Below are 17474 nucleotides of genomic sequence, written 5' to 3' on the forward strand. Positions count from 1 at the left end.
CTAAAAATTATCTTTAACTCTTCCAGCCAGCTTGTTTCTTACTTTATGGTGGCAGAGGCAATGTTTCCAATCATGTGATTATTGTGATTGGCTGTAACAATTATCACATAATCGGGAGCCCACCTCCGGCTCCTGTCCATAAACAGTGACCACGAGCTGTTGGTGACAGTGGTTGTGTTGCCACATAAATGTGCACGGCGGGGGTTAAGAAAGGATGTGCCAACATTTTGTAAGATAGTATGTAATACATTGTAAAAACTGTCATCAAAGCTGTGAGCTACTGTAGTGAAGTTTATTCAAGGCCGGGCATGGAAGTTAATAAAGGAAGACGAAGAGCAGAAGGTTTCAGAAAAGTGGTGTCTGGTAAAATACATGTGCATATTTTTTTTGACCGTTCCCTTAGCTGAATGGTTGGGGTTCCACCTTTATTTTAATATGAATTGATGTCAATTTCCTGTACCATCTCCCATATTCTCCTTTTCCTGCTTGCGCTGATGCTTGAGTTCTTTGCAGCCACTTTTTTTAATTCCAGACATTTTGAGTCCAACTATTTGGCTGTAGTCGTACAAACAACTCAGTTCCGACATACATCCCTGCACTGAAAATTTGGTTTTAACACCATCTGAAGGAATAAAAACAAATCATCATTAGTATGATAAATAACAAATATCTAATCAAACATTAACATTTGGCCTTTAAAGCTAAGCCCCAGGATCCTACTAACTTCACATTTCCAGATCCCGCTCCCCATTTTTCATTAACCCTACCGCATGTACATAAAAAGCTGGACGGATGCGTGGCGATGACGTTTCTAAACATCCCCCCGCATCGGAGGATCTGCATGGTTAACAGAGCATGCACCCGGCAGCCTGATGATCAGTGTGTCCCCTGAACACAGCAGATCGCATTACCACTGTGTCCAGGTGATCACATGGTCCTGTACCATGTGATTACCTTGTCCAATCGTGCATTTTCCGAAATCTTGAAAGAAAAAAATAAAGTCTTCAAAAGTCTCCTCATCCTCATTACCTCATTACCTTGGGGTGTTTACTCTCCAATTGGGGTCATTTTGTGGGTGTTTCTACTGTTCTGGTGCTCCAGGGCCTCCAAAAGTTTAATTGGCAGCCAGGAAAATAGATGCGTAATTTATGCCCCTAGAAAACCTGAAGGTGCTCTTTGGATTTTGGGTCCCTCTGTGTGCCTAAGCTGTGAAAAAAGTCTCACAAATTTGGTATCGCCACACTCGGGAGAAGTAGCAGAATGTGTTTTGGGGTATATTTCTCAGTATGTCCATGCTGTTTTTTAGAAATATCTTGTGGCAAAAAATTATAGTTAACCACTTTAGGGCCGCTCACTGTGCTGCTACTGCGTAGCCTACGTTACTGGACTCCTAGCTGTCTCGGCAGCGCACGCGCGCCGCCGGAGGCTCGCTCCTGCTGTGTTTAGAAATATAATGTTTGGGAGTGCTTTTCTAGCTAGAGTAATTTTTTAGCCAAAAATAATGATTTCACCTTGTAAACAACAAGTGTCAGAAAAAGGCTTAGTCTCCAAGGGGTTAATCGGAGCTGTTAAATCTAAAGAAGTGTTGAGACACCTCCTGGCATCACATGTAATTCTCCCTACATCCAATCTGAAGCAAGGCTTGTAATTTCCTCCCCAGTGCTTGGTTTCATTTTCCTTCTCATTTCATTTGAGCTAACAAAGGAAACAAATACCTTGAGGGTCAGTTCACACCATAGAAACACGCAGTCCAGATGCGTTCCAGATGCTTTTCTGCATGCGTGTTTTTGACACGTTTCTGATGAGTTCCAGGTGCGTTTTTGATGCAATCCAGTGCATTCCCCCCCCTCCTCTTTTTTAATACTCTTACATAGGGAAATGTGTGTTCCAGTGCGTTTTTGGTGCGTTTAGGTGCATTTTGGTGCGTTCCAGTGCGTTTTTGGTGCGTTTTACAGTGTTCCCGTACAGTCCAGTATGCACTGGAACTGCAAGCACTGGTGTGAACTATGCCATTTGAAACCATATAACCTACTTTCCATGTGTTTTTGATGCAGAAAAAAGAAAACGCACTGGACTGCATATGGTGTGAACTGCTGATGAATCATATGCAGAAGCCAGCACCCCCCACCCATAATGGAAGAAAACCTACCGGGTTTTTCTAGCCATCCAGCATAAAATGAACAATGGTCAGTCTTGTTTCTGCAGACTGTAGTGGTAACAGGCTCACACATCTTAAAGGTATCAAATGCAACGCAAGCTGGACATTCGGGCCCATTGTAGTCGTATGTTTTATTCTTATCTATATGATAAAGTCGTAAAATAAAAAAAGATTTTATTATCATACAAAGAGAATGATTAAAGCATATCTAAGCCCATACAAGAAAATGTACTATATTGCAGTCTGTAAATGTCAGTTTGCATTAAATAGTTAGTGGCTACGCTCACACCTCCACTGTATTTATGACGGATGTCATGGTTGCCACCTAGGCAGGACTACAGACTCTTCTGCCTTTTCCCATCTCCATCACATAGTGGGCGGGGGATTAGTAGATTACAGAAGAGTGATGTAGCACCCACCTAGAAGTTGAATGAGCTGATAGGCAAATTTATTTGGCTCTACTGTAATCAGAGGAGCAGGGAGTGACTAATGAGGGCTGTTCAGAATCTCACAGTCTGCTGCTCTGTTACTCCCCCCTGTCTTCTAGATGATTTTAAAATCATAGTGGGAGGAAGAACAGGAAAAGCAGTTTGAATATTTATGGGACTATAGCCAATCCCTGGAAAGGTGTGCCCAGAAGGTGGTGAGAGAGCTCATAAATAATCTGAGGTAGGGATAGACCGATATGTTTTTTTCAGGGCCGATATTTTGGTCACAACGTATCGGTATCGGCTGATATGGGCTGATATTTTGTACATTTAAAGTTTTGAAAAATAAAGACAATTTTTGACACAAATCTGGTACTGAACATGTTAATTTTTGTTTAATGCTTTATGGCTGTCTTGCTGGCACCCTGTGGTGGGGGGCTGGCTGGATGGCACCCTGGGGTGGCTAGCTGGCTGTCTGGCACCCTGTGCTGGGTGGCTGGCTTGCTGGCACCCTGTGGTGGATGGCTGGCTGGCACCCTGTGGTGGCTGGCTGTCTGGCACCCTGTGCTGGGCAGTGGCGGAGCCAGAGGGTTAGCTGGGGTGTCAATTGACACCCCAGAAAAAGTCCCTGCCACCCCTGTTGCCACCCCGATCCTGGCTGGCAGCGGAGAATCACAGGCAGTGGTGGGATGGGATCAGCCGGTTCGCAGAACCGGCTGATCCCTCTAAGCTGGCGGCCAGGGTCAGGGAGCAGCAAAGCAGTGCGTCCCGACTCCCGAAGCCGAGCCCGCCCATTCTGTGACAATAGCGAATGAAAATTCGCTATTGTCACATGGATCCTCCTCCGGCCAATCAGGGAGCGGGTCCTCCCGCTTCCTGATTGGCCGAATGGCAAACGCTGTGCCATTGGTCGAGGAGGCGCCGGCGGGAGGACTGAGAAGATGCAGGGAGCCGCGGACCGTCCGTGAGGTAAGTAAGCTGGTCTCACGGGGGGGACGCTGGCACTCTGCAATGATTGCGGGCAAATGCTGTGGCTGTCGCACTCTGCAATAATAATTGGGGGCATTGCTGTCGCACTCTGCAATAATAATTGGGGGCAAGGCTGTCGCACTCTGCAATAATAATTGGGGGCATTGCTGTCGCACTCTGCAATAATAATTGGGGGCATTGCTGTCGCACTCTGCAATAATCATTGGGGGCAAGGCTGTCGCACTCTGCAATAATAATTGGGGGCATTGCTGTCGCACTCTGCAATAATAATTGGGGGCATTGCTGTCGCACTCTGCAATAATAATTGGGGGCAAGGCTGTCGCACTCTGCAATAATAATTGGGGGCAAGGCTGTCGCACTCTGCAATAATAATTGGGGGCATTGCTGTCGCACTCTGCAATAATAATTGGGGGCATTGCTGTCGCACTCTGCAATAATAATTGGGGGCATTGCTGTCGCACTCTGCAATAATAATTGGGGGCATTGCTGTCGCACTCTGCAATAATCATTGGGGGCAAGGCTGTCGCACTCTGCAATAATAATTGGGGGCAAGGCTGTCGCACTCTGCAATAATAATTGGGGGCAAGGCTGTCGCACTCTGCAATAATAATTGGGGGCAAGGCTGTCGCACTCTGCAATAATCATTGGGGGCAAGGCTGTCGCACTCTGCAATAATCATTGGGGGCATTGCTGTCGCACTCTGCAATAATAATTGGGGGCATTGCTGTCGCACTCTGCAATAATAATTGGGGGCAAGGCTGTCGCACTCTGCAATAATAATTGGGGGCAAGGCTGTCGCACTCTGCAATAATAATTGGGGGCATTGCTGTCGCACTCTGCAATAATAATTGGGGGCAAGGCTGTCGCACTCTGCAATAATAATTGGGGGCATTGCTGTCGCACTCTGCAATAATAATTGGGGGCAAGGCTGTCGCACTCTGCAATAATCATTGGGGGCAAGGCTGTCGCACTCTGCAATAATCATTGGGGGCAAGGCTGTCGCACTCTGCAATAATAATTGGGGGCATTGCTGTCGCACTCTGCAATAATAATTGGGGGCAAGGCTGTCGCACTCTGCAATAATAATTGGGGGCATTACTGTCGCACTCTGCAATAATAATTGGGGGCAAGGCTGTCGCACTCTGCAATAATCATTGGGGGCATTGCTGTCTCACTCTGCAATAATAATTGGGGGCATTGTTGTCTCACTGCAATAATCATTGGGGGCATTGCTGTCTCACTGCAATAATCATTGGGGGCATTGCTGTCGCACTCTGCAATAATCATTGGGGGCAAACCTGTATCCTCTGATCACCACCACCTGTATCCTGTCTTTACTAGTAATGGCAGCGATCATTAGAGGGACTGCGACATTGCGGTGGACGAATCTGACACTAAATTACACTTTGTATATTGACCCCCCAAAATAATACCTAGCCACCCCTTTGCCACCCCTGTTTTAAAAGTCTAGCTCCGCCACTGGTGCTGGGACCCTGTGCTGGGTGGCTGGCTTGCTGGGACCCTGTGGTAGATGGATGGCTGGCACCCTGTGGTGGGTGGCTGACTGGCTGGCACCCTGTGGTGGGTGGCTGGCTGGCTGGCACCCTGTGGTGGCTGGCTGGCTGGCACCCTGTGCTAGGTGGCTGGCTGGCTGGCACCCTGTGCTAGGTGGGTGGCTGGCACAGGGGCTGTGGGTGGCTGGCTGGTACAGGGCCTGTGGGCGGCTGGCTGGTACAGTGCCTGTGGCTGGCTGGTACAGGGCCTGTGGGTGGCTGGCTGTCTGGCACCCAGTCTGTGTATGGCTGTCTGTCTGGCACCCTGTGGTGGGTGACTGACTGACTGGCTGGCTGGCACCCTGTGGTGGGTGGCAGATACAGGGCCTGTGGATGGCTGTCTGCCTGGTACAGGGCCAATGGGTGGCTGGCTGGCTCGCTGGTACAGTGCCTGTGGCTGGCTGGCTGGTACAGGGCCTGTGGATTTCAGTGACTGGCTGGCACCGGGCTGCTGTGGGTGGGTGTATGGCTGTGATACACTCCAGCGAGACTAGTCCCAACTCCAGACGAGACTGTCCAAGGCGAGGCTGTCCAAGGCCAGTTCTGGGGCTGATACTGATATATCGGGGAAAGTGCATATCAGTCCCCGATATATCGGCCTTGCCGATAATCGGTCTATCCCTAGTCTGAGGCCTGAACAGTAGCAGTAGATTTCCTGGGTCCAGCCCTGCTAGAGGAGACCCAGTGACCCCTGGGGCAGACCTCTAGAAGAATCAAATAGGAAGACACCGAGTTCCCAGCTAGGCCTACCAGGGGTGCCTAATTGCAAGCTTGAGTCAAGGGATCAACTTGGGTCTAGTGAAGCTCTCTGGAGGGAGACAGGAGGAAGTTGGAGGGAAAGAGTTCAGCTGTCCTATGTTGGTGTGTAATGTTAGGTGAATGGTTCAGGCCGAGCAAAAGTTCGGCCAGAACATTGCATGTTCGCTCGCTGAGCACCCCACAATGCACTGTGCGATTCATAATAAAGTCTAGAACCCACTGGTCAGGTGCAAGTCTTTGCCAATTAGGGCACATAGCACTGTCAGAGCCCTGATTGGACAAAGTAATAAATTAAAAAAGGTTCCTCCCCATAGGAAGCTTTTGCAGTGTGTTGGAGTGGAGCTAGATAGAGCAGGGCTCAGTTTGCTATGAGCAAGTTAGTGTGTTCAATTATAGTGTAGAGCGTTAGTGTAGTGTGTGAGTATAGTGTGTTATATACCATTTAGTGCTGTACAAAGTGCTATATACCCTTTTTTTTTTTGGTTGCTGCATGCATTATTTTTTATTTTTTTGTCCCTTGCCTGCCCCCTTTTTTTAAAATTGTTAGCCGCATTTTTTTTGACTAGGGACCAGCATTGCCTGTGGTCTTCCTGCAGGTGATATTTTTACTTTTCTTATCTTACTATGCCTTGTATTGCAATGTGTACCTACACTATATTACCAAAAGTATTGGGACGCCTGCCTTTACACGCACATGAACTTTAAAGGCATCCCAGTCTTAGTCTGTAGGGTTCAATATTGGGTTGGTCCACCCTTTGCAGCTATAACAGCTTCAACTCTTCTGGGAAGGCTGTCCACAAGGTTTAGGAGTGTCTATGGGAATGTTTGACCATTCTTCTAGAAATGCATTTGTAAAGGTCAGGCACTGATGTGGAAGGCCTGGCTCGCAGTCTCTGCTCTAATTCATCCCAAAGGTGTTCTATCGATTTGTGGTCAGCACTCTTTGCAGGTCAGTCAAGTTCCTCCACCCCAAATTCGCTCATCCATGTCTTTAAGGACCTTGTTTGTGCACTGTTGCGCAGTCATGTTGGAACAGGAAGGGGCCATCCCCAAACTGTTACCGCAAAGTTGGAAGCATGAAATTGTCCAAAAAGTCTTGGTATGCTGACGCCTTAAGAGTTCCCTTCACTGGAACAATGGGGCCAAGCCCAAACCCTGAAAAACAACCCCACACCATAATCCCCCCCTTTACCAAATGATTTGAACCAGTGTACAAAGCAAGGTCCATAAAGACATGGATGAGTGAGTTTGGGGTGGAGGAACTTGACTGGCCTGCAAAGAGTCCTGACCTCAACCCGATAGAACACCTTTGGGATGAATTCGAGTTGAGACTACGAGCCAGGCCAACATCAGTGGCTTACCTCACAAATGCGCTTCTGGAAGAATGGGCAAACGTTCCCATAGACACACTCCTAAACCTTGCAAAGGGTGGGCCAACTCAATATTGAACCCTACGGACTAAGACTGAGATACCATTAAAGTTCATGTGTGTGTAAAGGCAGGCGTCTCAATACTTTTGGTAGTATAGTGTATTTGGAGGTGGACATCTTGGTAGAGGCAGGGCTTTGCTTCCTCATGTCAGAGCTTTCCCCTTCCTTTCCTCCATCAATGATTGGGGATCTGTGGACTGGTGTAGGAATACTCAAGGAGCAACACATATCTACAGAATGAATGGAGAAGAAGCAGGAAAATCTTAGCATTGCAGGTCCTCAGGTACAGCTTCCTCTCCAGCAAAGACAACAGTGCACAACATAGTAGTGCCATCATTAACTCATTTATGACCGCCCGCCGCAGATGTACTGCGGCAGGCAGCCGCTCCTGGGCAAATAGCCGTACATGTACGGCGCTCGCTCTCGGGAATCTTGGGGGCGAGTGCGCGCCACCAGCGGCACGCTCCCACCCCCGCTCATCAGCGGGGAATCTGATGTGTGTGTCAGGTGGCTCTGATTGCCACCTGACACCCGCGATCATTCCCCGCTGAGAGAGAAGGACGGTCAGCTGATGTAAACACAGCCAACCATTCTTCTCCCTGGGGTGATCACAGAGCCCATGTGATTCTGCTATATAGGATCACATGTCTCTATGGTCATCTCACAAGCCACGCCCCTCCACAGTTAGAATCACTCCCCTAGGGTCACATTTAACCCCTTGATCACCCAAAGGGTTAACCCCTTCCCTGCCAATGGCATTATTACAGTAACAGTGCATATTTTTAGCACTGATTACTGTAGTAATGTCACTGGTACCCCAATAAGTGTCAAACATGTCAGTTAGGGGTCCGATCTGTCCGCCACAATGGCGCAGTCCCGCAAAAAAATCGCAGATCGCCGCCATTACTAGTAAAAAAAAAACAATAAAAATTAGATAAATCTTTCCCGTAGTTAATAGACGCGATAACTTTTGCGCAAACCAATCAAAATACGCTTATTGCTAATTTTTTTTACCAAAAATATGTAGCAGAAAACAAATTAGCCCAAAACTTTAACCACTTAAGCCCCGGAGGATTTGGCTGCTAAAAGACCAGGGGTTTTTTTGCGTTTACTGCGTGATTTTAACGGACAATTGCGCGGTCGTGCGACGCTGTACCTAAACGAATTTGACGTCCTTTTTTTCCCACAAACAGAGCTTTCTTTTGGCGGTATTTGATCACCTGTGCGATTTTTTGATCATGCGCTATAAACAAAAAAAGAGCGTCAATTTTTCAAAAATAGCAATATTTTTCACATTTTTTTATATGAAAATGTTTTAACATTTTCGGCTAATTTGTTTTATGCTACATATGTTTGGTAAAAAAAATCGCAAAAAGCGTATTTTGATTGGTTTGCGCAAAAGTTATCGCGTTTACTAACAAAGGGAAAGATTTTTGTAAGTTTTGGTGTTTTTTTTTAACGCGTAATGGATGGCGATCTGCGATTTTTTTTGCGGTACTGCGACATTGCGGCGGACAGATCGGACCCTTGACTGACATTTTTGACACTTTTGGGGTTACCAGTGACATTACTGCAGTAATCAGTGCTATACATATGCACTGTTACTGCAAAAATGACACTGGCAGGGAAGGGGTTAACTGTATTGGAGAGGGAGGGGTTAAGTGTGTCCTAGGGGCGTGTTTCTAACTGCAGTGGTACATGGCTATTGGTGTAAAAACAAAGATCAACGGTCCTACATAGTAGAACCGTCTGATCTTCATTTTTACACCAGGGAGAATGACGGGCGGCTTGTTTACATAAGCCGTTCCGCCTTACTCCCTTCACCGGAGCGATCGTGAATGACCAGCGGACGATCGGGTCCGCCGGTCACACGCACTGACTTGTCAGTGAACGAGCCGGGGCGGGCGCCCGCCCGCATTTGTCTCACAAGTCAGTGACAGGCGAGTGACGTACCCCTACGTCACTCTGCCTGGCCGGGGCTGACCGCCACAGTATATAGTGGTGCGGCAGTCGGCAACCGGTTAAAAGATTTTGATTTTTACACTTTTTTTTTTGGGGGGGGGGGGGTATTTCATATAGCAGAATGTGAAAAATATTTTTTTTTTTCAAAATTGTCGCACTTTTTTTATCTATAGCGCAAAAAATAAAAAATCGCACAGGTGATCAAATACCACCCAAAGAAAGCTCTATTTGTGGGAAAAAAAGGATATACATTTTGTTTGGGTACGGCGTCGCACGACCGCGCAATTGACCGTTAAAGTAACGCAGTGCCGAATCGCAAAATAGGACCTGGTCAGGAAGGTTTTAAAATCTTCCAGGGTTGAAATGGTTAAATCGCACTCCAAATATCCTAAAACTAGCAGTCAGAGGCAGCAGTGCCTTAGATCTCACACTGCAGATGTATAGCTATTAGGATTAAGTCAGAGGAGTGCCTTGGTACGGGAAGTACACTGTTATTTTTTTAGGATAAATCAGTTAGGCACAATATCATTATAAAATAACACATTTTTTTTTTTTTTTTTTTTAGTTTTTTTGTCTACTTTTTGGAATACGAAACATGTATGCGTTAGAAATTGGTGTATGTAAAATGCATTTCATTGTTTCAAATTGTGACAAATTTGGGCAGAGGTATCAAACACGAAACACACACATGAATTACACTCACCTACAATACCCCCCTTGTTACAAAGATCTCCATCGCAGCAATCAAATGACATGTCAAAGTAAACGTTTTCATCAACATAGGCATACATGCTACGATTGCATTTCACATTCATAGCGCAGCGTTTCTGAATGGAGTAGTAGGTTTGATCTGCAAACAAAAATAAATTAAAACATCTAAATATTTCCAAAATTGTACAATTTAAAGCCAAACTACGGGAAAATGAAAAAAAAAAACAAAAACACAAATAATGCAATTTTGTATTCATGAAAACATCATTAAATATGTATTATTTGCATAATGCAAGCAGTGTAGGTACCTAAGCTTGACTTATAGAATGCCTGTTAGAGCTTAGAAAGATGCAGGGAAAGCAGCACAAGTAGCAAATTCTGACAAGGAGCCTGCTGATAGAAGGATAGATCACAGTGACAAAAATTAGCCTATCACTGTTCTGCTTCTCCACTGCTCTGGGGCGGGCTTATGTGTGGGATGGGTTGAAAATCAGTGGGTTGAATGACGCTGACCATCTTTCAGCCTTGAAGACTAAGTACATCTTGAGGAAGACTGAGGCAAAAAAAAAAATACTGCTGGTGACAGCTTCAGGTTGATGGTAAATATTGCAGCAATATCTGATTTTTGTGTACAATTTGGGTGGGTAGTGCGCTTCAGAAGTGGAACTATAGCTAAAAATGGTGAATATATAAACTGAAGTAATAAAACGTGTTCTTGTGGTAAAAAAAAGTGTTGTCACTGAATTATAACATGGTGATCAAATTAATTCCATCATATAAATAAATAGCAATATAAATAAGACGTTTCAATGTATCTTCTATACAATAAAAGTGCTGGGTACTTAGGTTTCTTAAAGATGTCAATAAATATGCCGTAGACAAAATATAAATATATAAATAAAACTTCAAAAAAGACTAAAAATGCTATGTGCTTTTTTACTTCAATCTAAAATATTATCAAAGGAAGTGACAAACACACCGTATCAAGACACTTTGCCAAATATCATCACAAAGACCCCTCGAAAATGATCTTTTGGGGGATCACTTCCCTACATAAGACATTGGAGAGGGAGTCACAAAGTTCGCACCCTGAGTAAACTTGAATCACAATGGATTTTTAAAATGGATTCTTTTACACCGAATGGCCTGAATGTAGATTTCAACTTAAACTGTTTTATTAGTGATTTTTAAAGTTTTAAAAGAGAGTATATTTTTTATCTTGTAATTTTTAAACATAATTTTAAATCCCCCTCAGATAAGTCAGCAATACCTGATTTTATGATTAAGAAATAAGAAATATTTCCCATCCCCTTAGGCACACCAAAACCATTATGAAGACAGTTGATCGTCGGTATATATACAATTTTAAAATATATATTCCTATAAACATATGTTTTTACTCTTCTTTGGATTATCTCTTCTATATGTTTCGTGAATATGAACATTTGATGTATAAACTGTGAACACTTTTGGATATACGCAGTACATGTAGACAGAAAAAAACGATCCACAACCTCATTTCCGGTGTAAACATTGAAGGAATATCATTAATAATACACCTGGTTTTAAAAGCAATATGGCGGAGTCAGTATATCCGCACGAACTTCGCTCACAAGTTTTTTTAAAATGGCCGCGACGATACTTCCGGTCCGGCTTATATAAATAAACGTCACATCCAGTATAGGCCACTCCCTGAGGAAGTCACGTGATGTGATGTAACGCGTAGGAGGAGCCACCAAACTACCGGAAGTGACGTTGGAGATCGGAGCGATAACGCTCCCCATGCTGCATTGATACTTTATTTGCGAACAAATGATCTACAAATTGTAAGTGCAACCATGTTTTTAATAATAAATCTGATTTGATATACTGCACCATGATTGCCCTCTGTTTTCACTGAGCCCGAGGTTACGTTAAGGAGTTAAGGACGCCACAAAGTTTATACACCCCAAAATACTAGCAGGACAGGACAGGAAATACTCGGAGGTTGGAACAAGATACCGGAATAAGAAAAAAGCCTACATGGTACCCGGAGGCTAAAGCTTTATATACAGGCGCAATATACACCTTATTGAGGTGAGAATATAGAACACCTAGATGTGACACCTGGTGGAGGCAGCAAGTCACAACACCCTTATTTTGCATGAGAGCACCTTTTTTTCTATTGATGTTATTGAAGGGAATTACACCCGATTCTGGATTTTTATATATGGACACTATGAACACTGCACTTTATTTATTTTAGATTGAAGTAAAAAAGCACATAGCATTTTTAGTCTTTTTTGAAGTTTTATTTATATATTTATATTTTGTCTACGGCATATTTATTGACATCTTTAAGAAATCTAAGTACCCAGCACTTTTATTGTATAGAAGATACATTGAAACGTCTTATTTATATTGCTATTTATTTATATGATGGAATTAATTTTATCACCATGTTATAATTCAGTGACAACACTTTTTTACCACAAGAACACGTTTTATTACTTCAGTTTATATATTCACCATTTTTAGCTATAGTTCCACTTCTGAAGCGCACTACCCACCCAAATTGTACACTTTGTATTAACTGGTTCCTGGTACCAGTATTGTGGTGCAGCAGCAAGAAGGGAAACACACACTACCTCAGATAGCGCAGGAACCACCCATACATATAAGAATATCTGATTTTTGTTTTACCTTTTAATGGGCTATACTTATTTTTATTGGCGTAAAGTGTTTGTTACCCTAACACTTTATATTCCTGATATGTGCCTTCTGTACCATGTACTTGTATGAGAAAGTATCCTGTTCTCTTTGTAATGCTTTCTTTATGTGAGATCCCTCGTATTCCTGCAGGTCCCTCTGCTTTCCTATTAAAAACTGACCACATTAAGCAGGAGAGCACCTCTAATATTTATCCCTGCTTAAAAACCCATATACAAGCTCCAGACATGCTACATTGGGAGGCAGATATTGGCCCTATAGATAGGGATAGATGGGAACAAATATTGGAAGCTGGTCCACTGGTGTCAGTATGGGCAGATCAGAAACAATCCCAAGAGGCCCACTATCTGTGTCAATGGATGCAGCAGCGGGGGGCTTGTTAGAAAGCCCACACTAGCGTCCTTATGGGAATCTGTTTCCTATTGGCGGCACCAGCAAGAGAGGAGGAGCCAGGAGTGTCAGTGGGGGGCCTGAGAAGAGGAGGATCAGGGCAGGTGAATATAGACATGTTTATTATTTTTAAAAAAAATGCCTTTACAACCATTTTAAGGCTACCTTGTTCTTCGGGAAATCAAAAATAAGTTCTCTATCCACATAGTATTAACCCATGATTACCCCTCATTAATTTTTTTTCCCTTTTTTCTACCATTCAGATGTAAATTTTTTTAAAGATGACAATATTTGTTTTTGTAGCATCAAATAAAAAAAATGCTTTGTGCCAAAAATATAATTCTAGTGCCAAATCCAGAAACAAAACTGTACTTTTGGTGGGCTATAAACCATATAACTTCCCACACTGGAGAGCTTTTGATTACGACAGTGTTAGTGGAAGTTTGGCTCTGTTTTAATTTGCTTTGACTAAATCAAACTGGTTTAAACAAGTTTCCAGATCTCTCCCCCCCCCCCCTCCATCCAGTAAATGGTTTGTCTCAACCCCCTAACTGCTACAAATGCAGGTCAGCTTGTTCTGCACTATAGACTTACTGGCTGGATCACCAGGCAAAAATAAAGGGGAAAAAAAAGACTATTCTAGATAAAGAATATCAATGAGTATATGTTTGGCTTTATATCTGTTTATGTTATAATTTTTAAAAAAATGTTAGGAGGCTACATAGATCCCTAATGTTATTTTTGTGTATTGAAGTTATTTGCAGGTACTTAAATATGTTCATTACAACCTAAAAAATTATAATTTTTATACATTTATAGAAGAATGAAAGGTGGTCACTTACTCAATCCAGTATTTTCAGAGATAGTCATACAAGAGCTGCCATCTGGGCATTCAACTTCTTCACCTTTGCAAAATTTAGCATTACGTTGACGACACTCATAGCATTTTAGGTTTTCAACTAAAAACAAAACATTAAAAATGCATAATAATATTAAAGATATTAATCAGTTCTAATCAATCAGTTAAACCCAAGTATTGTCCTTCCTGTAGTACAGAATGCTACATGGTACCCTGCCCATTGCTGTGAACCATCCAGTGGGCAATCTGCTATACGGTAACACAATGTATGTAAACCCTATATCTATCATTCAGTATCTTTGGCATCACACTTTAACGTATACATACAATTTTTGGGAATATGTTTACCAGGGGATCCGGTCAGTATCAGCACTTCCTGTTGGAGGCTGACAGCCATAAGCTACCAATCCCAACTAGAAGCAGCATTGGAAGTCTGCTGTGCTTTGGCTGTTGGACTGCCTATGAAATACACTTGATAGGCAACCCAATGGCGAAATGACATATCACCCATGAAAAGCTAACAATGCTACTGCTAACTATGCAACTTGTTAAGCTGCAACAGTAAGTGTTGTTACTGGCAGGATCCCCAGATAAGAGCTTTTTCAAAAAGATTACAAAAAAAATAGTTGCCCGAGAAAACTCTATACAGTGAGGCATGATGTCCAACTATTAAAGAAAAAATTATTTGGGGTTTCCGTACACTTTCCTTCGTAACTTTGGATAGGTTTGGAAAGGGTTAGATCCTATACCAAATTTCCATTGTTCTCTGTGTCTCGTTAGATTAGAACGCGAAACATGTCGAGAAAATCAATTCTGCAGTGGCTCCCTCATCACCGGATACATACCGGCATATAGTATGACCTGTACATGAATATTAGGTCTTTATGGTATTTATACACCGTTAGTGGTGATTGAGGGTTATCCACATTTCATGACCGTGATGTTATGATTTGTTTTTTAAAAATGATCTGTATTGTGAAAATATCTATGTATATTTTTTGTTACATGTACTTTTCAAAACTCTTTTAACCTTTTTTCAATAAACTTCATATATTTTTTATGACATTGGTGTCAAGTGTTGTGCCGGGAAAGTCCATGGTTCTAGCAATTGCAGACTATTTCTATAGGTTTGGAAAGGGTTAGATCCTATACTAAATTTTCATTGTTCTCTGTGTCTCCACTGGGGAGATTTACCCCCTCTGCTTATCCTGATGACCATTGTCACTGAATGAAAAGCGAGGGAGAAATCCAAAATTAAGGAGATGTTATAAGACCAAGTGGTGGGGGGGAAATCTTCCAATACAGACAAACTTTCTGGTGACAACTGTCCCAATAGCACACAGGCAGCAAACAAAATACTTACCAGGGGTTTTACTCTTCCCTACTGTATCCAAAACTAAAAATATAAATAAAGGTTAAAGTGGAGCTCCCCTCAAAAGGAGAAGTTTCGCTTGTTTGCTTCCTTCCTCCCTCTCCTGCCACATTTGGCACCTTTGGGGGAGAGGGGGTAGTGGGTACCAGGTTTTGACAGATACCGGCCCCCACTTCCGGGTGACTTCGCCGAGGCTTCACTGCCGGTTTCCCTTACAAGAAATGGTGGAGGCAGCACCTGAGAGCTGATTGAAAAATCGGCTGGGGTGAAGACAACACTGAATTCCAGGACAGGTAAGGGTCCTAATACTAAAAGTCAGCAGCTACAAATTATGTAATTATTACATTTTTTCGGAAGGGGCTCCTCTTTAAGGTTTACAATAAGGACATACATTATCCCATAAAAGTATACGGACATACAGTATCCCATAAAAGTATACAAAATACTCTATACAATACAGAATACTCTATTAAAGTAATTGTAAAGTCATAAGGTTTTTTATCCTAATGCATTCTATGCATTAGGATAAAAAGCCTTCTGTGTGTAGCAGCCCCCCTCAGCCCCCCTAATACTTACCTGAGCCCCATCTCTCTCAAGTGATGTTCACGAGTCCCTCAGCCGTCCGGGACTCTCCCTCCTGATTGACTAATGCCTCGTACACACGCATCGATTATTGGCCGGGAATTTTCGGCCAACGTCCGATCGGCCGGTTTTCGGCTTGTTAGTATGATGCTTCCGACAACCGACACCGACTTTTCGGCCGAAAAAATCTGGTGTGCATGCTATAAAATTTTTGTTGGCCGTCAACACAACGGCCAATTTTCCGTCAGTCAGTACAGATTTGATGAGCAAGACTGGGCATGCTCAGAGAAGAAAAAACACACGGAAAGTAAACCAGCACATGACATCACTTCTGAAGTTGGTTTTTGTTGGCCGAGAAAATTTGTGTGCAGTCTAGGCACATTCCAACCAACAAAACACCACTCTGGACAAAGTCGGACGATCGGTCAGGCGATAATCGTTGCGTGTGTACGAGACATTAGACACAGCAGCGGTATCATTGCCTCCTGTGGCTGTCAATCATAGTCAGTTAGCCAATCAGGAGAGAGAGGGGGCAGGGCCGAAAAAGCAACTTCGTGTCTGAATGGACACAGGAAGCTGCAGCTGGGCTCGGGTGCCCCCATAGCAAGCTGCTTGCTGTGGTGGCCCTTGATAGGAGGGAGGGGCCAGGAGCAGCAACGAGGGACCTGAGAAGAAGAGGATCCAGGCTGCCCTGTGCAAAACCAACTGCACAGAGGAGGTCAATAAAATACCTTTGTTATTTAAAAAATCACTTTAATTTCAAAGAGAAATTGGGAAATTGTTGACATTTGAAAATTGAAATGCGGCCAGTTCAGCAGGGACCGGCCAAATTTGGATCCATGAATGGGCAGGGTGGTTGTATAGAAGTCGATCTACTGATTGACTTCTGTACAACCTCCCTGTTGGAAAATTTCCTTTCAATCAGTGCCTCCAGCTAAAGCCGCTGGTGCTGATCAGTGTATTCTGACAGTGGGGAAGTCTCCCTGCTGTCAGAACACAAAGACTCAATGGGGTGGATTTCCCCATCCACTTCAAATGTGTAGATGAGGAAATTCAGTCTTATTTTTTTTTTTTTCTTTAACTCGCTGATTGACATTAAAAAATAAATAAAAATGTATATACTGCCTATAGACTACTTACCTGTAGAAAGACCAAAGCAGAAAAGCAACAGGACAATGGCAACTGTCTTCATTTTTTTTGCTTCTAAATGTCTTGGATGTTGGTGATCTTCCTATGCTTCTCAAGCAATCTATGTCCTCCTCAAATGCTGGTATCATTTATTTCGTGGTGGTGTTTGTTTAATAAACTATTGCCAAACAGTAATAAATAAATGCAAATGTTTAATGTTTAATAAACTATTGCCAAACAATAATAAATAAATGCAAATGTTTAAAAATAATATTTGCATTGAATTTGTATCAAGCTCAACAATCCGGATCTAGCAATGGGTGAACTCCCAATGAAGTACGCATGATGTATTTGCTTAGCCCTAAGGCTCCATGCACACAGGGCGTCATAAAAACGTGCTCCAAAGCTGTTTACATAACGCCGGGAAACAGCAGCTGTAAAAA

At 43.2% G+C, this 17474-nt stretch overlaps 1 protein-coding gene across 1 annotated transcript; it reads right to left on the reverse strand.

Moving 5' to 3' along the window:
* Positions 1-208: 208 nt before the first annotated feature.
* LOC309567930 (uncharacterized protein) lies at positions 209-17145 on the reverse strand. The gene is made up of 5 exons (XM_082273480.1): positions 17044-17145; positions 13933-14049; positions 9984-10130; positions 2150-2299; positions 209-622 (listed from the first exon to the last, which is right to left on the reverse strand). Exons 1-5 carry the CDS (start codon positions 17093-17095, stop codon positions 447-449), a joined length of 642 nt encoding a protein of 213 aa, XP_082129606.1. The 5' UTR covers positions 17096-17145; the 3' UTR covers positions 209-446.
* Between the last annotated feature and the right edge of the window lie 329 nt (positions 17146-17474).

Source organism: Pelophylax lessonae, assembly GCF_965119305.1.
Source record: "Pelophylax lessonae genome assembly, chromosome: 12".
Taxonomy (NCBI): Eukaryota; Metazoa; Chordata; class Amphibia; order Anura; family Ranidae; genus Pelophylax; species Pelophylax lessonae.